Source organism: Aptenodytes forsteri, unplaced genomic scaffold (genome assembly GCF_000699145.1).
Source record: "Aptenodytes forsteri isolate BGI_AS27 unplaced genomic scaffold, ASM69914v1 Scaffold83, whole genome shotgun sequence".
Lineage (NCBI taxonomy): Eukaryota > Metazoa > Chordata > Aves > Sphenisciformes > Spheniscidae > Aptenodytes > Aptenodytes forsteri.
Genome location: NW_008795371.1, coordinates 5206803 through 5231293, shown reverse-complemented (window position 1 = coordinate 5231293; position 24491 = coordinate 5206803). Strand labels below are relative to the sequence as shown.

The window sequence follows — 24491 nt, the reverse complement described above, 5'->3', positions numbered from 1 at the left end:
TGGCTTGTACAGTAACGCCTATGCGCCAGACCAGAATTGGGAATGCCCTGCCAGTGACTGGTTATTCTGAAATGAGGGGAGCGGGGGCGTCTCTAGTTTTATGCTTGGGATGGGTGGTTCCGTACTGAGGTTTCATCCCCATCTCTGTGCTTTCTCCTGGCTCAAGGGAGGGGCTTCTCCTCCCCAAATTCTGCAGGAAGCGCCCTTGCGTTAGGCAGTTGCATTAGGCCGGCTGTAGGGCAGGGAGGGAAGAAGGTGAAAGCAGTGATAGTGAGCCTCACCAAGGCTGGGAACCAGAGTCTAACACCACAGCACCCACCTTATAAAGGATATAAATTTTTTTTTTTTTTTTTTTTGCAATAATCTACTAATTGTGGGTGTTTAGGACAAAGTTTTCACGAGTCCAAAACACTATCGGAGTAATCAATTTTTGTTTGAGATACACATTACTGTTATTGTACACAACTAACATTTCCTCTTTTTAATAATTAATTGAACACAACATTTCTGTAGCCTTTAGTCAGAGTTGGCAGTTCACTAGCAAACAGTGGCATACTTGGAGTTTGTCAGTTTAATTCTATACTCAATTTATTTATAATGACCTAGCAACTAGTTTAATCGCAAAAAGAAATGCAAACTGAACTGGCTACAGAGAAAGACAGGACTTGGCCTCAGAAGCCTTACGGACTGTTTCATAGAGGTAACAAAATCAGTACCAGGCAGCGTAACAAAAGTGTCTCTTCTCAAGTCAGAAGAGCAGCGGTATTGCAATGAAAAGGTTTCTAAGCCCAGGAAAACTATAGCATGTTTTGGCTGTATTTAAGGGTGGATTAGTAAAACTACCAAACCTGAATGCAAAAGACGACTGAGCCATGTATGTAATAGATAGAGTCATAGCTGACTAGTGAATGTGTTTCTCGAAGGCCCCCAAACTCTTAACTCACTTCTGCAAATGCTCCTTTGGATTAGAAAGTGCCACCATCAAAGCAAATGCTGGTGGAGAGATACCGAGGATTCAACTTCTCCTCTCTGCATGTGGAGAACAGACTTTCCAACAGACCAGCTAGTCTGCTGATTTTGGAGGAGGGAGGTTACTTTTAGAGCAAAGAGATAAAATCTGTCTGAAATGCACTAAACCAGATGTAAGGCCACTGGGTTAAACCAACAGCAGTGGACTGCAAACAACAGCGCAGGGAGAGATGGGCGTTCTGCAAACCTTCCCTGGAGCACAGCCCATGCCACTGAGTGCAGCCTGCCCCTCACCGTGTTGCTCCTCTGAGGCTCTTCGTTGATGACGGTGCGTGTGCTCGTAAGGTCAACAGCTGCCTCCAGTGTGGAGCAATAGGAAGACGCCGTTTCAGTACTGTTTGATTTCTTCACTGCCTTTCACACACTCCGTTTCTGTTCTTCATTACATCCCCCGCTCGGTTCCTCTCTTGCCACCAGCCGCTCTTGTGGCCGCTGTGGACCCCCAGGGAAAACTAACGACCGGCAGTCAAACAGGAAACACGTAGACTGATGGAGCCTTGAAAGTTTAACTCGCTGTAGTGCGTTTTCATGAGATTCAGCGATCGTTGTGCCACAGCTAACACTAGAATTGCAATTTCTTTAGTTCTGTTTAGTTTAAAGGTCTTCCGCAGCCTGGAAGTTCCAGTTCTGCTGGAACCCTTTTTGATGCTCTTTGCTAACACAGATGCAATCACTTTCCTTTGAGCTTTCTTGCAAAGACCACAGCCAGAAACTGATGCTTCCATTTTCACTGAAGCATCGTCATGTTTTCCTTCAGAATTGTGTCTTAAAATTAATTTACTGTGTCATCTAGATGCCCTTGTGACCATCTTTACCTAGGAAAAGCCGCTACATCTAGCCACAGTGCATTAACTTAGCTGCAGAGCTGTTCCAGAGTGGTTCCAGTTCAGCACTGGAGTACCAATAGCAGGGAAAGCTAACAACTTCAAAGCCGTTATAACGATTTAAAACCAAGATGGGAATTCTTTCGTTGTTGCTAAACAATGCTGTGGCATACAAAGAGAAACTAAGTAAAAGACACAACAAGATTCAGGTTTGCTTTTCCACTAATGCCCCTTTTAGTCATTTCTACAACATCTATTTTGTAAAGAAATTCTGTAGCCAAAACCAAAGCCTCTCTTCAGAAAAAGAAACAACCCACAAAACAAAAAACAAGCTGCCAGCAAAGTAAACTTTGATTTAAAAATACAATACAATACTCTTTAAGGATCATTAAAACTGTTTCCTAGTATCTCCTAGCCACGCTTCTTACCTTGATGAATTGTGCTTTTTTAAAGCACAGACTTCATCTACAAACAAGACACACATTTACAACAAAAACATGTTTGAAAGAGTTCTTAGTATGTTAGTAAGGTCTGCACCAAAATATTACCTGTGCAAATGTTTTGCCAATCTTGGGCAGAAGCAATATGGATGCCCTCCCTGCGGAACAGTGCTATCAGGCCTACCTCCTACTGTACCAGACTCCTTGTTCTTCTGATCAAATCACGCTTGCTTGTCCTGTCAATACTTGCCCTGCGCTTTCAAAGACTTGTTCTCGTCACTGTCTACACCAAGAGCTGGGACTCCTTCCGGGATGTATTTCCAATAATACAAATCTCCTCCTCCTATTTGTAGCAGGCTGAAGAAGCGTGTTCCCCAACTGGTAATTCTGATTCCTGGGATAAGGCATAATTTACAGGAATTTAGCTGCTGCTAACTTGTAAAAAGGCAGCAACGAACTTCATTTTAATTTGGATAATTTTATTAAATTTAAATAAACTGTCACATGTATAGCACGTGCCTAAAGATATCACATGTATAAAGAACTGGTTTTATAAAGTATTCAAGTGCATTATGTTCTTCACTGTGTTCAATTAATTTAGTCTGCACTTTTGCCGTTTATCGCTATTGCACAACAAATATTTAGAAAGGAAAAAAAAAGTCTTCAGCTACCAAGAAGCAAACACGTAAAACTGTTCCCTACTTGGAAGGAACCACCTTCAGTTCTTTATTACAGCTCTCTGTGCTGGGGAAAAAGGAGGAGATGGCAAAGTCACGGCAACGCTCGGCAGCTGTTTTGTATCGTTCAGTTTGGAAGAGGTGGCCCTGGTAGGTGTGGTTCCTTGAATGTATCACTGTAAAAGGAACATTTCTTCTTAAAAATAGGTATTTTACTATGGTGGAGCTACTGCTCGGTCTTTGTATGAGAAATGGTTTTCAAACTACAAACAAGGCTTCAGTTCTATTAAGAGTTGAAAACGCTGCAGTTTTTACCCATGAAATGATTTACAGCAATCCAAGAAGCCTATTATTTTAGCTTTGCTTAATCTTAAAAGAAGAGGCAATGAATGTCAAGAACCACTGTGAAAGTGCTTTCAAAATTTAAAGCTGTCAAATAATTTATGGAAAGCCACTTTCCCAAGACTCACGAAATTTATTGACACGAAAAAACAGACATTGGAAAAGTTAATTTCAAAATTTCTAAGTAAGATTGCTTAATACGGCGTATTTTCAGATTGATAAGGAAATGCTCTTGGGGAAAATACATACTATTTCATAGGGTATGTCAGACAAGCACTAGAGAAGGCCTGATTCTTCAGCAGGGCATCTGTTGGCTACCTCTTGCCATTGACCCGCTGACTATCTCACAATCGACTGTAGTAGAAAAGGAGATAGGATGGCATTTACCTTTTTTCCTCTCTCTCCCTCACCAGCTTATGCCTTCCTTCTTGTCTTCCTAGTGCCTTGCATGTTTGTACTCTCCAGTGAGTCTGACTGTGTGATTGTGCAGAAGATGACAATATACTAGATCTAAGGACAAAGGAATTTTTTTTAACCCTTGATACCATGAAGCAGGAATTTGAGACTGTAACTCCAGTACCTTCTAATGAACATACAGGAGCTTAAGTCTGTAATAAATGCACCAGGTGACAATGTGGGGTTTTTGAAATCATAGCTTTTCTCTTTAGGAATTTAGGACAGAATTCACCAGCAGAAGATCTGTGCATTCTGCTAGGCCTTGGAGGCTATGCATTGCAGAAGGCTTGGGCAGGGAACTCCACCCCTGGAACAGCAGCAAAAATCTGTCTCGCATTTAATCCCAAATTTAGTTTCTAATGGAAACCCAGGGAGTGTGGCACAACACCTGAATTTCTAGGGAAGGACCACATACTTACACACGCAAACAGAATTCAAAGCCTGTGGGCCATTTTTAATAGCTTTGGCACTCAGCAGGATTAACCTTGCAGCCTTGGCATAGCATCCCACAATAGGGTACAATTCAGCAGCTTTCTCTTCATGGCTCATATAAATCTGGTTTGTTTTAACTAGCAAGTCAGCTATCAAGCTACATAAAAACATCAAACAGGCCTACATCTAAAATGTTGAGTTTAGAATTAAGTAGTCACTTAACAACCACCAGCTATATGTAGAAAGATAACTGGTAGTAAATTTGTTTATTTAAACTCAAAAGAGGAAACAATAAAAATGTTAATTTGAAAAATGTAAACTAATGATTTCCTCTAAGTGCATGCATCGCCTTCCAAAATTCTCTGAGAGAGAATAAATGAACAGTCAGACAAAACCACTCTAACCATTAGGTGTTGTGGAATGTGTTACTTACTACAATGATGCAGAGAATCCTTTAACCAAAGAAAGCAACTAAAGCTAAATGGGGCTTTTCGCAATAAACACTCACTGCAGGAAAAGTTCACTCTTTTAGGATTGCTCTGTTGCTTACAGCTACAGAAGAACTTAGTTTTCTTCATCCGAGGAGAGACCTTCAATTTCATCTCTGTCTCCTCCAATTGCCATCCAGAACGCTTTGGCCACCTAACAATGGAAAAAAAGATGGGAAAGGGAGAAAAATTCCCCTCAAATGACTGAAGATTTTGCATTTACCATCCAAAAACCAGAAACTGAGCAGCAGCTAATTCTAGCAACCATGTTTCTAGGTACAATGTTAATTCTCTCTGAAGTTAAGAAATATCAGCAACACAGAGGCAATAATTTACAATTCCTGGGAGGCATATGTGATACAAAGCTTGCGCTAATTAAGGCATGATTAAATTTTCCTTAAGATCAAGGCTTTCCCATTGACTTCAGTGGAAGCTAGCTTACACCCGCAGTGACTGCAGGGCCTTCATTTCAGAAATTTTGAGAGGGGAAAGCTTTTTCTGGCATTTCAAAATTCCGGGTTTGTTATTCAGTTCTTGGGAGATACCAGACAGTCCTCCCTAGGACTGTGCAGTTTGTTCTTACTGCTGTTAACATAGGAACTCTATAAGAGAAGTAACTATGGCTTAGAAAGGAAAACCCTGTTTTTAATAACTTCAGTGCCAATTTCAAAACCTCACCTTTTCCGCGTGTAGTTTTCTTTGTTCATGAGGCAACGTTGCAGCTTTATCTGTGAAAAAGAACATGACTTAGGTTGTCAACCTCAGGAGTGAGCAGGGAGAGAAATGCCTATTGCAGCTGTTTTTAGGGGACTACAAGAAACTAGTTTAAGATCATAAAAAAGGAATCTTATTTAGTAAGAGCAATTGCAGTTCCCAAAGACCAGAAAGCTGACGCTTCTGAGCACACTGGATTTAATCTCAAACATCTGTAGCTTTAAACTGCAAGATTTGCATGCAGTTGTAGAGCTAAAAAAAAAGGTTTGTTTATAGAAAACTGTAGCATTAGTTCACAGTGGACAAAATCAGTGTGATAGCAGTCAGCTGAGCAATATCTGCTTCCTTCAAAAGCACTATCAAGATGAAGGGCAAATTAATGAAAAGATCAGCTACTTATAAAAGACTTCAGACAGGAGAATAGGAATTTCTACAATCTTCCCAATTCACACATTGGCTTTCATGCCTTCGAGTGATAAGAATAGGGGATATAGCTCGGTACGTCTCTCCCTGGTTCATTACCTTTCATTTCTTTCAGCTTTGAAAACAGCCTTTCAAAGTTCTCCAGGTCACCGTCTCTTGTGGTTAGGCTGGCTAACTCTTGAATATCCATATCTAACATGGGATCTGAAATAAACGCATATAGGTTGGTTTAAGGTAAATTATTTTGTTTTGTCAGCAGGTATGAAAGCCTTTCTGATAAAAACAGTATTTTAACATCTGCAAGTCCCGTTTGCAAATTCCAACCCCACAGGAGGGAAAGAAACATTTAATTTACTGATTGTTCATACAGACAACTCATGGCATCATTACAGTGGTAATTAATTTTGATACATTACATTGCAAGAGTGTTTTTGTGTTCATCCAATATGATATGATCTGTCTAGGAACAGCCACGGAGTAAATTACAGAGTAATGAGACTATGCTTAGACCACAACTAACAACACCCAACCTTTGGAAGATCTCCACTTGTAAGAAAGTCCCAGCTCCTGGAATGGTGCAATTATTTAAGGACCTGTAGCTTAAAACACCTGAACCTCTTAGGACTGACCCAAGTAGAGTGTGCTTCATTCACCTCCTGCTGGGTCAAACTGTAATGATTTTTCTCTGCAACCATAACGCTTGAAACTTTATTCTTATAAAGATGTTTCTAGATATACACAATATACACAACACACGCATCAGGAAATTTCACAAATTCAGATCTGAATGTTTCCAGTTGGTAGTACTGCCAGGGCTCTGTCCTATCCAAACTTGGGCCCATTTTTTCAAGGAGAACACCTAAAGACTAAACAATTAGCCTCCACTGGCTCTGGCAAGCGCATTTATGCCATGCTTTCCATTAGGAAAAAGCCAGTGGCTTTCTGGGACCATCCCAGCCAGGGGTGCCTGCTCCAACATATCTGCCAAGCAGAGAACGGCAGAGCTTACCTACAATGTTGTCAATCTGTAGGTTGTTTGTGCTAGCTCCATCTTCTCTGTTGTCTAAATGGGATTCTTCTCTGTCTGCTGATGATGGATTGGACTGTCAGGAAACAAATAGATATTAGAGTATCCAATAATGAACCTAAAAAGCATCGTCAGCAAATCAGGTGCTTCCTGTTTTGATTTCAAAAACTTACTCTTTATCCTAAACTCTTACTTACTGCAAAACCTGTACCATGTGTATTATGAAAAACCACTTTTGCAACACTGTACATAGGTACTACACGGAGCTTTTCTCCGACAGGTTTGTTGTTGTTTTTTAAATAACACTATCAAGTGACAGTTTTTGTTTTGCACAAAATACTGCTCTTGGATATTAATGAAAAATAACATCTTGAATGGAGCTTTTAATAATCTTTCCTTGGCTCCAGTGGTTTGTATGGGGTAAAGCATTTACGCAGCGCTGAAGTCAGCGTGATCAACACCCAACAGCTTTCCACACTGAGCACACAATCAGACATCTCCAGGTAAAATGGTGAGTTCTGAGGCAATGTCCTGAAAAACAGCAAGCTCACAGCCATGAGGTGACAGCTCCTAGGAACAACTGTCTCAGAAGGACTTGTAAGAAAAATGCAAATAGTTTGTCAGTTTTCAGAAATTTTTCCTTTAAAATACATTCCAATAGGCTGTGAAGCATCCCTTGAGAAAGGAGGAAAAAAAAGAAAGCCGCTGCCACCACCACACCAAGTGTGACAATAGGAAAGAGCAACGCAAGAAACAGCATGAGCAAAGAACAAGAAATAGGAATTACTGTTTACTTCCGTATCTTGGTTCTCTTCTGACCCAATGCTACAGTTCGCACCTGCTAATGTACTGAGAAGACCAAAGCCCTGGGTCCTGTCTAAAAACAAAACAGCTGTTAGTTTGACAGAAAATGCAATATTATTACAAATAGTTGTAACTGACCAGATGGAATAGAGAATGTTTCAGGGAGGACACACACAGAGCACCCTGTAAAACTGTATCAGTGCACTATTTTAAGCAGAAACTTTCCATATTCTCTAAGCTTTCTTTGAAGTATACTATCAATATTTACTGCTAAGTATTACCAACTGGGAATAGATGTGTAAGCCACAAGAGATGTGAGCTCTTTTTTCTTCATATTTGAAGTCACTGCTCTGTTAGGATTTGGTCTGCCAAATGTCTTCTGATTCCAAACAAGGCAGTTTTCAAAATACAGAAGCAGCATTTGCTATTACTGGCATTCAGTGGCCCAGGTTTCACCATCCATGGGATGCAGCACTGAGTTTGTGGTTAAATACAGGAAATGCAACAAGTGACTTCACTTATACACATATTGTCTAAATAGGTTGAGCACTACAGTAACGGCAAAGGCAATTTTTAAATATGTAATTCAGAATTCATGAAAGGACCCAGCCATCAAATCCAATGTTTCTTCACACTGCAAGGTGCTTTGGGCTTTCCACATCTGCTAACCTACTGTGTATTTCAATGGTATTTTAAAATCCAACCTTAAAAAAAATGTGAATTCAAACCTAAAACTAAACAATCATCTTTTTCATCGAAGATAATAGATGCAGTGCAGTATTTTTAAATTAAACTAACTGTATTTTAAAAACTTTATTTTTTAAAATAAAAATGTATGCATAATAGGTGATATTATGGGTTGGATTTTTTTCTAAGCTGTTTTCTGCTGGCCTTGCATTGAGTAGTAAATATTTGCAGTTACACAAGGGACTCAGGAGATTTTTCTGAAAATCTTAGCATTTAGTCAACTAAAAAAGAAATAATATTAAGTTATTGTACTACAAATAGCCAGGAAACAATGACTTGTACCAGAAGAAAGATTAAGATTGCTTTTTTTAAAAAATGTGTTTTAAATTAATATTACACTAATGACTAAGATCTAGACTCAAATGTTGAGATGATTTCATTTTTATGCACTGTCCAAATTTACTTGCCATTTATACAAAATTTCATTTCAGAGTTGAATGTGTAACTAAAACTATCAGCTATCTAGAAAACATGTAAACATGTCTCCATTAGAGAATTACTAAGACCTCATTTCCTGTTTAATAATCTTCACTGTGTACTTAGGCTAATGTGTGTCCTGTCCTGTCCTGTCCTCTTCGGCCCTCGTGCTCTCTCCTGCCCCCCAGCAGGTATTTGTTTCAACTGGCTCTGTTTTATACAGTTTTACTGCTTTAACAGATCACTCGCCAAAGGTTTGGGAAGAAGTGATTCAGCCGAGCCGAATGAATCGCCTTAAAAATGTACAGCTGCAAGACATGTGAAAGCCCGTGAAGTCCGCCAGTCCGGCAATTAAGTGATAAAAGAATGGGACTTGCAACCCAAAACAAAGTAGCTTCCCCAAGTTTCAGCAGGCTGAGCAAAGAGCTGTCTTTAGAGAAACTGTAAAGATCAACATTTAGCCAATTTCTGAGTCATCCGAAGCTAGACTGGACATTGCAGTCCAGAATGTACTTGAGAGAGAACATTCCCACATTGGCAGAGGTGTGGATGAAGTGACCTAATTATGTACCTCTTTCATATCTATTAGAGTTCATCCTGTACAGAAAAATGACAGTAGCTCCATCCCCACCACCACCACATACACATAACATCAGCCAGCGTAATTACAAAATGTTGTCCTAGTTAGAAAGAACTGGAATCTACGGCAGGGATCTCTGAAAAGCAGCTATTTGTTTCTGGATCCGTGGTTAGGGAGGTGGCAGACATAACACTTGGTTGCAGGCACACCCTTGAAAAAGCCTTCCTATAAACTCTTTTTATTGGATGTAAAAGTTATTTCAACTTCTGGGTGCAATTCAGGAAGTGGGTGATGCCTTACACAGTGTTCTTACAGCATCAAAGCCAAAAATTATCTCACTCAACTTATTGTAATAGTAGGTGGCTCCATCATGATGGAGTCTATATAGTTTCACAGGTGTCACTCATCAATAGCTGCAGAGCTCTAGTACACTGTCAAGATTCATATATGCTCATTTCATAGCAAAATGTTTTCCACTGTCTTTATCTACTACTCTTCCATAGTCTGTCTCTAGCTGACATGTGGTGATCCTGACTTCCATACAAAATTGTAATTAAAAAGTCAAAATTCATAATTTGTTTAAATAACTAAGTGTAAATAGTTCCCCTAAATCGGGCTCATTCTTTGTAAAGAGAGCCAGGCTAATGACTGGCCCCACCCTAAGTAACCAGCTTCAGCTGGGATCACTGAACACGTATTTAAGCAGGAAAGTAGCCAAGTAGCCTCTTTCAGAGAGCAGTAAATTGTTTCTCTTCTTACTATCTAGGTCAACTAGCTTTGCTCTTGAAGGGACACCTAAAGACAACAGCAGTGCACTGTCTGGGGGGAGGGGGAGATGTTAGCTGAAGAACTACTCGTGCCCTTCTGCACAAGGGAAAGAAAACCACCCGATTTTCAGATTGAAAGAGAGCTCTGAGTCCTGGAGAACCAACAACTTTATACCAACTACAAAAGGGAATTGCCCTCTGGAGACTCTCAGGTAAGACTGCTTGTTTTTCTTTTAGTAGAGACAATACTGCTTTATTTACTCACAAAATGTGGTATTACTTGATGTAAAAATGTTTATAATTCAACTATGCTATATTTAATACCTATTTTTATCAATTAGTGTGAGAATGAATGTATTTAATAGAGAAAAAAATCAAAAGGTCAATTTTCTTAATAGGTGTGTGAAAAAACTACTTCACAACTTAAGAAGAACTGTGTTCGGGTTTAAGATAGAACACCTTAAAATAATATGGGTTTAATGCTTGTACTTGAAAAAAGTCATTCCTGTTCTGTCTGTAAACTTAAATTCTCATACAAACAGATAGCTGAAGTAAGGCAGCACTGTAACATTGGCTTTTTGGATGGCTGCACTTAACAATGCTGTCAGCCTTTACTGCTACACAAATTTCTTATACTCTATGAAAAATCTTCACATGAAGTATGACTGCATAGTTTCTAAATGGCCAACAGTTATAGGTAATTCAGTAGAAAAGCTAAAGTTTGATTTACATGGTGGCCAGTTTCCAGGATCAGGAGGAAGCTGAAAACAAAAGATACATTACAGGTTGTAAAAAGTTTTATTTTAAGCAAAATGAGCTCAACAATTTCCCTTTGAAGGCATAGTCAGGCTGCAAGAACTTCCAAATATAGTTCACTTCCTGAGGGGTCTGTAGTAATGTGCATCAATGCTGTGTGGTTTCTGTACTGCAGAGATAGAAAAACCTGGATTTTCAAGGAGTCTGACCTTTACAGAACACACTAATGATGCACAGGAATTTCCCCCACGAAGAACTGAACATGTGACTAAGTTCTGTTCTTCTGTAATGTGGCATCTGTCAAATGCAGGAAATACACTGTTAAGAAAACCATTTTAGCACTAGTGAAATAACTTTACACCATCTCAAATAGCTACCTATTTCTCTACAATGGTTACATTAAGTTAGAACCAATCTTAACCTCATTCTGATGTGGTATGAGAAATACTCAAAAGGCTACCTTAAAAAAAATAAAAAAAATTATCGGTTTAGTAGTTCTCATCCTAGTTCTACTGAGTCCCAATAATCATCTTGCAGTTACAGGAACTAGCAGAAGCCTCCCAGCACTTGAAATCATTACACAGTTAAAAGGGCTAGGAAGGAAGAAACCACAACAGTGGAAAATTGTACATCAGGGAGCAGGCAGACATTGGAAGGTTGCTAGTGGGATGAGACTCTGTGAAATAAGAAATGTAAGGCCAAGCACTCCACAAGAGTTTAATCTTCCCACACTTCCTGCAACAGCTTGTGTTGTTAGAAAGGTAATTAAAGGTTTTCAAGTAAATGGAAGTATCTACACTTGCAATAACTCTGGGCTAGCCACAGCATTTCCTTTTGTAATGAGTCTAATTCTAAAGTGATTTTTTCCAAAATTCTAACTCTACCTGATAATCAATTATCTGCAGGAAATTATCTGGGGTTGCCTGGTTTTTTTGCACTGTTTTTGAAAAATTCTGTGGTTTTCATGTACTCGAGTAGGGTTTTCTGTAGGGAAGACGGTCCTTCTTGCATGTCCTTCAGTCCCACTTAGCATGTCCTTCAACAGACATTTGAAATCACTTCTTTGCCAAGTCTCATCTCCGCACTTGCTATTCTCATCCCTGTTTCAAATATTTTTTTCAAAAAACTGCAACAAATTTGGAATTTAACACTTACTACTTCTACACTAAACCATGTATCAGTTTTTAGACCAAGCTGATAATGACAAGCTATTTGCTGCTAGAGTTTGGTGGAACAAGCTTTCATTTTTCATTGAAATTTGAAGAGTTAGTGGAATATTTAACTCAAGTTATTGGTAGAGAGCAAGTCAAAGTACTGGGGAAACAGGAACAGATGCTGAAACAGGAATAAATCTCACCCATTGCCTGCAAGTTTCTCTGTGCATCAAGGGACAATGAAAGCAATACCTGAAACCCTACTATTCCATGTAAAAGGTTGAAGAGTGCTCTAGTTCTCTTTATACTGATGCAGTGGCAGTAGCACTGTAGCTGCTCAGTTTAAACTTTTGCTAAAAATACTAAGCCCTCTAGGCCTTGCATTCTCCAGAATTTGTATAAGAGGAACCTGTGTTACATACCACTCTTCATGACTACGTTGGACCACACATTGGCATTCAAAGCTTGTACAATTCGTTTCACTCCAGTGGACTCTGGAAAGTCATCTAAACCAAAAGAGAAAGACATTGCACTCCTAATAATGAGACCAAAAACCATTACGTGCCTGAAAGGAAGAAAGCGTGTGTCCGAATGCCTGTCCTATCTTATTGCAATCGATATAAATTAATACTTTTGTTAGGAAACACAGATTTCTTGCCTTTGCTTCGTGAGAGGCCAAACAAATCTAAATTAATGCCTCAGTTCTTGGTCTAGGCTTCCAGGTATTATGAACTGTGAGCTCTCAGCCTTTTGTAGAGATCTAAATTCTGCGTGGAGTTTTGTTAAATATTTAGCATGAGGCCTACATTGTTAAATAACATATAAGTAAATTTAATAGTAATAGATGATTTTTGCTGTTAAAAGCAAGGCATCTTTTACCCCAAGATCTTTTAGAATGCTGTATGGCATAAAAATAGATGCTAGAATTACTTTTCCTTCCTTTAGAAAGTAAAGAACTTCAGGCAACCATTTAAAAAAGGTGTGACGCTTGTTAAAAATGAAAATGATCATTGTAAAGCTATCTCCGCAACACCTAACTCCATGTGTTCCAGTAATTCTGTGAATTACAGTAACTTGAAAAGACTGGGGAAAGCATTATTTGGACTTCAACTTATTTACTGAATAGATCTGACACCACTTTGTATAAAGTCAGTTTTCCCATTTCCTCAGTTTAGTCAGCTTCCCATGTTTGTGCAGGTCTCACAAAGCAATAGGAAAAAAAAAAACAAAAACCCAAACCCTTTGGATACAAAAATGTGATTGCTTAAAAATCAAACTCTTCTAGGATGACTCAGGGACAGGTGTAGTAATTGAAACTGCCTTTAAAAATTAATTTAAAGCTGTCTATGATCCCTTAGATCAAATATTTTGCCCTCTACGACACTGCTGTTTGGTTTTGTATCAGAGTCATTATCAAGAGTCTCAGTTTAGAGTTCTTGTCCTTACTGCACAACTGACTGACAGTGTAGTCATAGCAAGAGCTCCAGTTCATCTGTGATGAGCTGCCAGAAATGTCATAATTTTTAAACAGATATTGGCCCAGTATGTTTACTCCATCCATTTTGTCTCTTGTAAGTAATTCATACAGCATGTTTATGGGGTAAATATGATAGTCAGTAGAATACGTTTCCTCCTATGCATGAGTCACAGTGAATCAACTACCGTATTAAAAATCCAGGAAAGAACATATATCTTAATACTCCAAAGATTAACATCCTGAGTTGTTGTTATTCCCATTACTTATATTATTTAAATCGTAAATAGCTCATTCTTTACAACAATTATTCAATAGAAAAAAACCTTGACTTAATGTTACTAGTGTTTCCTTTTAAAGCACTTCATAAGAAAACTTTAGTCTAAAGGGTATCCACTTCTGATTTTTCTGCTTTCTATAAATCAGAAGTATGTGTATCCCTCCCTCCCCTCCCTAAGTGCCAAAAAGAAATATATCTTTAAAGACATGGCGGGGGGAGAAGGGGCAATCTTAGCTACTCAAGATATGATTTTTATTTAGGCCTTTAAAGGGGGGAAAGGGTGGGACTTGAGTTCTAGCTTAGACCTGTAGACTAAATCATTTTTTGGTCACAGCTATGTACTTGGTGAACCTGAAATAGAGCAAATGCTAGTGACTAATTCCACTCAAGCCTGGAAATGGAGTCAGTTATCTCATTTTGGCTCTATAGAGGTAAGATGTAAACACTTTTCTTGTATCACTGAAATGAGGAGGTAAGGCTGATGCTGATAAGGCTGTCAGGAAGTGCACAGTCACTTTTCAAGAGTGGAACATCACACATCACACTTTTGACTTTGCTTGATGGGTTTTTTCAAGTTATAAACATATGGTCAGCCAGTGATTTTGAAACTGGTTTATTTCCTGTGCAACACTGCATGCTATTCTGAAATGTTTTTAACAAGCTCCCCTTTTCAGCCTATCATGTCACTGTTTGAATAATGTCTATCTTCTCTTGGTATGTACAATAGTTTTAAAAGTCTTTTTTAAAAAGACAAAGGATTTTCCTGCTGTTGTGCATCTCTCTGGTTCTTGTTTTTTAGATTTATTTCCAAAGTGGAACGTAAATGCTTCTAATCTATCAATACAGTCCTAGGATTAGTGCCAGAAAAAGGAGCAGATATTTTTATGTAGGTGCTACATAAACAGCAGCTGTATTTGGGAGGAGACAAATGGAATTTCTTGGAGGAAATAACCTCCTCCTCCTGACCTTTTATAGCTGAGACTAAGCCTCACCAACTGGGAGCATTCCATGCTGTAATCATGTAGCACGTAAATAAAGTTATGCCCCTTGCAATTGTTTAGAAGATATTTTGGTGTGCTTTTTCATGCTAAAAATTAAAACAGAAGTAGCAGTCCTACCATCTTCATCAGGCAGTTCCTCAGGGCTAAGTTCTACCAGTTCAAAGCCGTGCTTGATGCACCATTCTTGAGCTTTCTGTCTGTTAACACCTAAAGTTGGGAAACAAAAATGCATGCTAAACATACACATTTGAGACTAATATCAGCAGTTGAATCTTTAGCTACATTTTATTCCCTCAAAGTTGTTTGCTTATTCTAGATTGTATGGGGAAGAAGTATATAGTAGCTGGTGTGGGTCCTCCATTCACTTTGAATTTGATTCCAAAAACTCCAGAGTTAAACTCCTCCTTTGAACTGTTTTTTTCAAATACCATAAAATCAAATGGCTTTGCAATGGGTACTCAAAGGGAAATGTAAGTGAAGTGCCACAGTGAATGAAGACTTCTATTAACTCTAGGTTTAAATCTGAATTAAGTTACAGGGACATATCTGCACCTTACAGCTTGCTGTTGTATTGCATATACTAATCTAGAACCAAAGCAAACGTGTGTATTTAATGTCCAAATGGTCAAAAAGATGAATGTACTTTCCACTGTAGTTAAGCAACCAACAGTCATCCTCATTCTTCACCAGAGAGGATCATGCACATCCAGTAACATGAATGCCTTTTTAGTTACCTTGCAGTGCATGCTGGTATACTAGGAATGGGATACACAGAGCTCATTTCAAGCAAGCTTGTAAAATTCTGACTCAGTTTTAACTACAACTAGCTTAAGACTCTTCTGTTCCTGGCCGTGAGAGTAACCTGGCTCTTCTCAATTAAATCTCAAGCCCAGTCTCACACAGATATTTTAAGAAACAATTATGTTGATTTAATTAGAAAATAAATTATTAGGCAAGGTTAATAACTAATCGGTTCAGAACGTCTTTGGGCTTCATACCATTTTCAGATACTCTGTTACAAACCAGGATCATGACTTCTGGTAACCACTCTTCTGTCAGGGGAAGCCATTCAGAGACACTATCAAGTCCAGATTTCTAAAGGGAAGAAAAATAACAGTTCTTTGGAATACATCCTCAAATACTTTAGTTTTTAAACTAGTTTTAAATCATTAATAGTATTAGAATAAAAGCAATGAAGTAAGGAAATATGCAAGGCTGCATATCAAGTATGTTTAAGGCACTTGTGTTCTAATCAGAGAAGTTGACTTATACACAACTTCCTTCTGATTCTTGACTTACTTTACAGATGAGTTAATCCTACTGCCTTGAACCTCCCTTTTCCTGTTTAATATTAATTATGCAATCCTAGTGTAGATCAGGAAAGATTTCTATTTAAGGCTAATCATGAGTATTTCATTTTAAGCATATCTCAGGTTTAACATGCAGCTACTCAATCTTCCACACTAAAGTGGATGTTACGGGGGCTGGTGAACTACTCCCATTGCTCTAGTTCATTCTGAGACAGCCCTGAGATGTCTGGTTAAAGGTATCTTTTCAGAATGTGTGGTATGCACCCTTTCCCATCTGTGGTGAAAAACAGTTCTTTATTTAGAATATTTTTTGTCTCAGAATCTTTCTGGCTTTTGCTAAAGCACTGTTTTCATTGCTGCCAGCTTAGTAGAAACAATTTCAGGTAAAATGATAGCACTGAATCTTACATTTAGTTCCCTCATTCTTGGCTATCCTAAAGCAGCCTTTCTGAACTACCACCAGCTAGGAGTAAAGTTGGAGGTGGTGGGCTGGAGGAAGATTTGCCTAACTTAGTGGCATATTTGCATCCTGAAAACCTCTCTTCCAGCTGGAGTATAATAGTAAAAGGGAAGGAAACCGCTTCCATTGTTAGCGGGCATAATTTAACATTGATCTACTGACAATTAATAGAACAGCCTAAAAGGAATGGATGGCACAATGGATGGGAAGAGAATATAATTTGTGGTTATCACTGTGATAAGGCAATTATATCATACAGATAAAGCAATATAATGAAGCAGAAGTCTTACTATTGTGCTGTCGAAGTACACAACAAATGCTTGCACAGATTCAGCAATATCTCCAGTAACAAGAAATGTGTTTGGTACTACACAGAGGTGAATATCTGCAGAATAATATTTATTATCTATTGTCCAGGGGTAAAAATTCACTTTTCCACTTGTAGTTGCACCCACAGTAAGGTCATCTTTTCCTGTGATACCTGTATAAAAGAAAATGAATGAGACGGATGATAAAACCAGCATCAAGAAAATAGTTTGCCTAGAGAAGCTTGGTACAATGCCAATACAGAGCCATCTTTACTTACTATAATAAAACAGTATATATTTAAGATCTTTAAAAATTCAAACTCAATTTGTTACTGTGTCCTGGAGTTTATTATTTAGCTTTCAAAAGAGTTTTTTCAAAAGTTTAGTTTCAAAAGAGTTTGTTATCTAGCTTTCAAAATAAAATATCGTACAGAAGCTCTTCAGAAAGCAAGCCTCTTCTCCTGGAAATGCATTTTAAAGTGTTAGCCTCAAACTCACTACCTGTGAACAGGATGTATGGAGAGAATACCTAGACTTTATTACAGCAGAAACAAACCTTGCATGTTCGTTCAGATGTAAAGAACTGTTTGACTGTGACCAAAGCCTGAAGGTAACTAATGAGAAAATAAACCAAGTTACTACAGTTCAGTTGTAATTCCCATTAAATTCCATGTAGGAGTTCGATAATTAAAATCCAAGGCAGTGCTTTGATAATGTAATGTTAAACACCGCCCTTCATGTGCTGGTAGAAACCTTCACAGCACACACTCTCATAGTGTGACAGCCACCTGGTGGAGCTGAGTTATAGTTATAGCAGAGCACCCCATCTATACCTCGCTGGAAAGGGCAGTATATCTTGTTCAAGCTGGACAAACCTATGGAAACTTTAAAACACAGGTCAATTATATATTAATTGACTGAGTCATCTACAATTTCCTTGGGCATCAGAAGAGTTAAAAAAAAAGAAATAAAGTATATGGGTTTTCAAAGATCTTAAGGGTCATATTTTAAAGGTACTGAGACAGTTCCTGGAGATGCTAGAACAGGCTGTTCCCCAAATAGTCTGGACATGAATTTGAAATTCTCTGTATCTTTATCAATACAAAGGCAGGAAAAACTCATTGCCAAGGTTGCCATAGAAAGGTTCAATGATTTTTGCAACTAACTGCAAAATCTGAGAAATCTAACTGGCGAATAAGCATGGTGCACAGAGTAGCACAAAGGAGAGCTCTAAACCAGAAGGATTATTTGCAGCAGTGAGGACGACGACACAGGGAATCTGAGGGCAAAATTTGACCTTGGAAACAGAAACCTGGGAGGGTTTCTTAAAAAAAAAAGCCACATCTACATCTATATTACCTTTTTTCCAGTTGAAGAAAGTTTGACTTTTTTATTTGGATGACATTAGTTTTCAGAGTAATTGGTCTTCAATCAGAAGCTATTCTGTGATAAGACTATCCATGTCACCTTGGGGCCGGGGGATGATGACACTGAGTTAATACCAAACAAACCTTGGCTCTGAACTTAGTATTATTACAGCACTACCTTGTTCATATAAATATGGAAGAGACTACCAATACATTTAACCAAAATCAGTAATCTTGAAAGTTTTTCATTCTTTCACAGCTTTTTTTAATCACTCTTAAGCAGTACACACCAGTTCTAGTGGCACATAAAAGCTGTTTTCTCATGCTTACCTCAAAAACTTGTATACATGGATCTCTGCTTGCCCTGCAACACTTCATAGTAATACTGCAGTCACTTTGCAGCAGGTATCTCTATCCTGTTTGCATTAGCTGATATGCCCTACTGACATGAAGCAAACACATATGCGCTCATCTTCCAGGGAAATGCAAGAATAGCATTCAGTTACTTTAACTCAAGCTTTTCAATTTAGGCTACATCAAGTCTACTCTTCTTCAAAAAACCAAAACAAACACTGAGTAATTAGTAAAACATCATCAAATGACAGCATGTCACTTTACAAAATCTATAGCTTTAATGTACATTATAATAAAGGCATTTTGGCAGATGACAGGTTTTTTTTCTGCTATAAAACATTCATTTAAGAATGACTAGATGTTAAGTGCTATACTTGGTATAATTTAGTTTGGTAAACAGGACTCTATTTAATATGTGCCAGTTGCTACTAGACTAGGAGTTTCTTTTAAATGGGTATTAGGGCCAATGGAGGTAGCTTTCACTCTGCTTAGATATAACGTGACAAAATTGTAGCAACTGGGAGAGGAAACAAGTTAGGTGGACGATGTCACTGTGCATGTCCAAAACACAGGGAAGCCTTTTCTTTCTGGAATTATCCGTTCCCTAGCTTTTCAAATGCAGGCATAATCATAATTTTCTGCCCTGGAAACCAGATGTTTTGTTTGGAGGTTTTGAATGCTACATAAAATATGCTATAAATTTCCCTTCACTAGTGTTTTGACAGTTAAAAATAAATAACTAAATAAAAATCAGTTCTAAGCTAACAATTGCAAGTCAATGCCACAAGAAGCTAAGAATAAAGGAGCCCATAGAAATTATTGAAACACAGAAAATCAGCAATAAGACTCAAAGCCAAAGGGAGGAAAACAGGGTGAGGAAATGAAGTCAGTTCAAAAGTCACTCAGTGAAGTTAGCCACCCTAGCAAGAATACAAAAGGAAATAACTTCTTATAAAAGATTTTTCAAAAGGTGATACAAAAGAACTTTCACATTTGCTTTGTAATTTTTTTTTTCTTACAAAAGAGTTCATGGACAAATTTAGGCCTCAAAGTACTGCTAGAAGAATGAGGACATATCCCATTTCATTTACATGCTACTTGTTCCTGTATTTTAAGCAGTCGTCTTTTATCCCATTGTGTTTCTGATTACCCATCATTCATCCAAAGAGATTTTGCCAATCCCCTGTGAAATTTCTCTCCCAGTAAAAATGGATGTTGCACACTAAACTCAAAGGACTGCAGGAACTTTCTGAAAGGATTCAGACTTGTATGTCTCAGCCTGCATGTAGGGTTGTAACAAATTACTGCAAAACAGCCTGATTACTCATGGCAGGAAACTAAATGCAGTTTGGGTATCTTGTGAATAGTTCTCTTCCACAAAAGTCACTTAGACCAATTAGGTTTTGGCCTTTAGAGTAAACAAGCAGAGACTACAAAAGAAATATACACTGCAACTCAAACTGAGTTGTCAAGGATATATTCCATGTTGGAACTAGTTTTAAGGATTACATTACCACCTCTGTATTCCAGGAATTTCTTTCCAAGACAGCCTATATTTTAATGAAAAAAGTAAATTTGGCCAGAATAGCTTCATACCTAATTTTAGAGAATATACATCACCTCTTCTTTATTCCAGAATTTTTTTCCCACCCCAGCCTATATTTTAATGAAAAAAGTAAATTTGGCCAGAATAGCTTCATACCTAATTTTAGAGAATATTCACCAGAATAAACCCCATTAAGTTTTATTTGGATACAGAATAAACTTCTAGAAAATTAATATGGCAAAAAGAGGTGGCTTGTCAAACTTATCTCTAGTGAGTTACTCATTTTTAATTTTAAACTCCCCAGCCATTGAAAGTGTCAGTGGTTTGCCATCCAAAGAGCCTGGAAAACCAACTGAGTCACTCTTTGACCACAACAGTAGGCAGGCCTACTGGGCTGACTTAATGAGCTTGCCTTTTCATAGAGCAGAAGTGGCTTGTTTGGATGACAGGAATGCAAACGGACTCCAAACGCATCACCATTAAAGAGTACTAAAAACTCACATGGAAAAGTTCATGCCACAAAAGAACATTGCTTAGCGTATTCAAAAACATGATTTAGAGTTCAAGGTCCTCTAAGAAATACTGCAACTGCTAACGCTGGACACTTCTTTTATTGGTAAGAGTGTAAAAGTTATTTCAGTAACTGCTGTATACTAATTAAGACATAATGTATTTCAGTGTCCCACATTTCTGTATAAAAGCACTTTGGAGCAATAGAAGCTGCTTCATCTACAGTGAATTATTTGAGGCTAGGGACCAAACAGACCATTTCTAAACCAGCCCCAGTATCATCCTCGGGTCATTACCTCTGGCATACATTGGCACTATTCACCTATGCAACCTCCAAAGCCCCTGTACTAATGCCGACCTACGCTAAGATCACCACATTTGTTGGACACGGGCAATTATCTTCCTCCAGTTTATCCCAGTTCATGACTCATTTTGCCTGTTTTCTATGAGAAAACCATTTAAGAACACAACAGCAACTGACACATGAGATCAGTTCATGGCTCAATCCAGTAACTGCTAGTGACTGGTATCATATAGCTCAGTGAACTCCCAAACTTCTGTGGAATCTGTCCAGAGGAAAAGGTGTGGGTTTTTTTTTTTTACTTCCAGGCAGTCAGTCAGTAGCTTATGTTTTTCAGCAAATTCATTAGTTGTGTCCTGTCTTTACTCACATGTATCTATAATTTTTAATAAATCGGACAAAATTCTAACCAATACTTTTGGAAATTAATTTTGCTATCTAATTACATAAATATTTGCTCATTTTACTGATTTAAACTTGCTGACTTTTAATTTCATGAGCCTACATATAGACAAGGTAAATTAAACAATGGTTCAGAAGACAAGGAAGAGGACATTGCAAAATTGTAAAACCTAACATCCATTCCCTTTTTGTAATACAGAGGCTTAGTAAGTATTCTGTAAGTGCAAGGCAGCAAATACTTTTTCAAAAGGAGAACTGGAGACCAGAAATAACTTTTCAGAAAAGAGCTGAAAAATAATCAAAGAACCAGATGTAGATCTCTTGCCACTTACAGCATTCCCTGTCCTCCAATACCCAACTGATATATAAGCACTTCTACTATATTGTGTTTAACAGTAATATTTTTTCAGAATCATTACAACTCCTCTTTGTGGGATTTTTTTTTTCCCCGAAGGGATTAAGGTATTGGTCACTTTTCCTAGTGTTTTTCAGATTGAATACATGCTATAAGAATATAATTGTTTTCTACAATGCCCTACATAATCCCAAATCCCCTTAGTTGCTACATGCACCAAGTAGTTCTCACATTCTGGGCCTTGAGAGCCACCTGGTGGAATACACCATAAAAAAAAACCTCCTGCAAATTACACAAGGAGTAAAGAGAACTCAGAAATACGCATTCAATGTAGATATTTTGCTGTGGGGGAGGAGGAGAGTGGTAAACAGTCAAAAAAAGAGGAAAAACAAAAAATCACATCAGACAGCACTTATTTGTTGGCCAGCATTTTTAAAAACTAAACCAATCTTATTTGCTGTTTTAATTTGTGATAAATATATCTAAGAGAAGAGCCAGTCCTTTTCTGTGCATTTTAAATAGCTCTTTTTTGCCACAGTATCTAATGAAATAAAGCATTCAGGGCATCCCACAAACTTGAAAGAATAAAAGTATATCTAGCAAATGTACCACAATATCATCCTCAAGCCACTTCCTACTTAACAGGATAAAACCACTGGAAAAAGCCTTGTAATTAGCCTGGAAGGTTCTGGCAGGCAGCAAGAAAAAATCGGTTCTCGTACACCTCCTAACAGTGAACACTAAGGTGGCTTCTTTCTACTTATAAAACAGGTTTGCCTAGAAAGAGCATGTACCAGGGAAATCCAGCAACACAGTGGCAAAAGTAGTGGTAATACCGATAAGGGCTTTGTTTCATGCTTCTGTTATAGACTCAAAACCCAACTGCTATACGGATCCTACCAACCAACACAGTAGTTAATAGCACATTTAACCATGCATATTATATCTCAAACACTGTACTGCCTCAGAGGTGCTAATATAATGGTCTTGTTCTCAGCACTGAGCTAAACCATTATCAAATAATGCCTTTAATCTGGTGTGACACTTCTATGCTGTAAAAGCCCAAGTTCTGAGAATCGCACCAGTGTTTTGTTCCAACCCACCAAAACCCTTTAGCCCAGCCTACTGTAGCCAGCCACAGCTGCCTTGTCCTTATCGGTATGTCCTTGAATGTTTTACAATGTTTGTTCTGCTTATGCTTCTGGATCTGATGTAATTTCACCTGTTATACAAAGCAGGAACTTAAAATTCTCACGGTATTTATTTTAGTAAATGATCATGTTTCTTTCAGGAAGATTTTAATGTCTTTTGTGAAGCAACCCAATCAGAAAACACGAAGACTGTAAGACTCCAGTTTTAGTACTGGAAAACAGTGGAAGCCTAGACATTTCAAAGTGAGTACTATTTAAAAAAACCAAACAAACAACTGAAGTTAAGTTTTAAGACTTTCTCAGATTAAACAGCATTTCTATAAAGCTTTTTGCTCACCTTCCTTTTGTACTTGTTTAATTTCACTATGAAAAACAATCAAAGGAAACCTACAGGAACCTTGAATAATTCCTTCTAATTTGCTTATACCTTCCTCAGAAATAAGCAGCAACCAATAATAATACTTTTTGGTATGTAATCCTTAAATAATTCAGTATCAATCCAGCTGCTTTGACAGAGTAGCCTTTAACTGCAGACCTTGTACTGTTATTCCTGTTTCAAAATGTGGTTTAATGAGACAGAGGGAGCCAGTCCCTGGGGGGAGCCCTCTGCTTTATGAGGTCCTAAGTAAGATCTTACTTGGAAACAGCTGAAAACAAATCCAGAAAAGATGGGGTGGGGGTGTTGATGAGTTGTACATCTTAGTATGCACATCAAACTGTTCATGACTGTTCCCTAAAAGGCAAGGCTGTACTAACAAGTTGTGATGGCAAAATCACCAAGATCTAAACAGCTTTTTCCTGGAATCCCCCTGACTTTACAATTGCTAAAAACTCCACCAAAATTTTCTCTACTATCAGGTCTTACTCTCATGTTCCCTTTTTCAAGCCATAAAAAGGGGAACTGAGTTCCAAGAAAACCACTTCCTACAGAATGAATTCTATGTATTTGATATAGAGTAAGTGTAATCTACAATTCTAACAACTGCAGAAATGAAGAATTTTTTAGCTTTCCCTTTTTTGTGCTTCTCCATTGGGACAACAAATGGTCTACTGCATGAAAGCAAGCCTAAGTAAGGCAAGAGCATAGACCCCCCCCAGGAATTTCAGAAATTCTGCCATCCTTAAGGTCCAAGATAGTCTGTTCACTTCATAAATGAAAAGATGAAACCAAAGGGACAGTATTTACTCTGCTTTAGTTTTTCCCTTGCCTACACTCCTGAGGCACTCCGGTTGCTCTGGTGTCCCCCTCTTGTTCTAGGGGCCATCTGGGCCACTGACATGTCCCAGTGAAACAAGTTCATTTTTGCACTCTGTGAATGACCAGAATGGCCAGCAGCAAATCTTAGTCTCATGAATCTGTTCTTCATTTGTTATTCTACGAAATATTATTTTTATTCAGCCTCAAGGTAATTCTCGAATTATTTAGTCCAGGTATTACTTATGACAGTTTAGTCACCTCTAAGACGTGGCAAGTGGCCAGTGGGTAACAAAGCATTTTGGGATGCGGGGCTTCCTTTTTTTCCTGGCGGTTGTGGTGGTGATATCGCCTGCTCCTTGGTGTCAGAGGGTACATAACACACAATCTGCGGCTCTAT

The 24491-nt window shown here is 38.2% G+C and overlaps 2 protein-coding genes across 2 annotated transcripts in view; one reads left to right on the top strand and one right to left on the bottom strand.

Moving 5' to 3' along the window:
* Positions 1-4195: 4195 nt before the first annotated feature.
* On the bottom strand, positions 4196-18625 carry AAGAB (alpha- and gamma-adaptin binding protein). The gene is made up of 10 exons (XM_009280410.2): positions 18608-18625; positions 16893-17083; positions 15831-15927; positions 14950-15039; positions 12500-12583; positions 7647-7729; positions 6835-6928; positions 5925-6029; positions 5367-5416; positions 4196-4842 (listed from the first exon to the last, which is right to left on the bottom strand). The coding sequence occupies exons 3-10, from the start codon at positions 15862-15864 to the stop codon at positions 4765-4767; spliced, it is 618 nt and encodes a 205-aa protein (XP_009278685.1). The 5' UTR covers positions 15865-15927; positions 16893-17083; positions 18608-18625; the 3' UTR covers positions 4196-4764.
* Positions 18626-19097: 472 nt separating this feature from the next.
* The window catches only part of IQCH (IQ motif containing H), a 79295-nt gene continuing 73901 nt past the window's right edge, over positions 19098-24491 (top strand). Inside the window, exon 1 of the mRNA XM_019472370.1 lies at positions 19098-19103. Coding sequence (XP_019327915.1) covers positions 19098-19103 — 6 coding nt within the window. The remainder of the gene's footprint in view (positions 19104-24491) is intronic.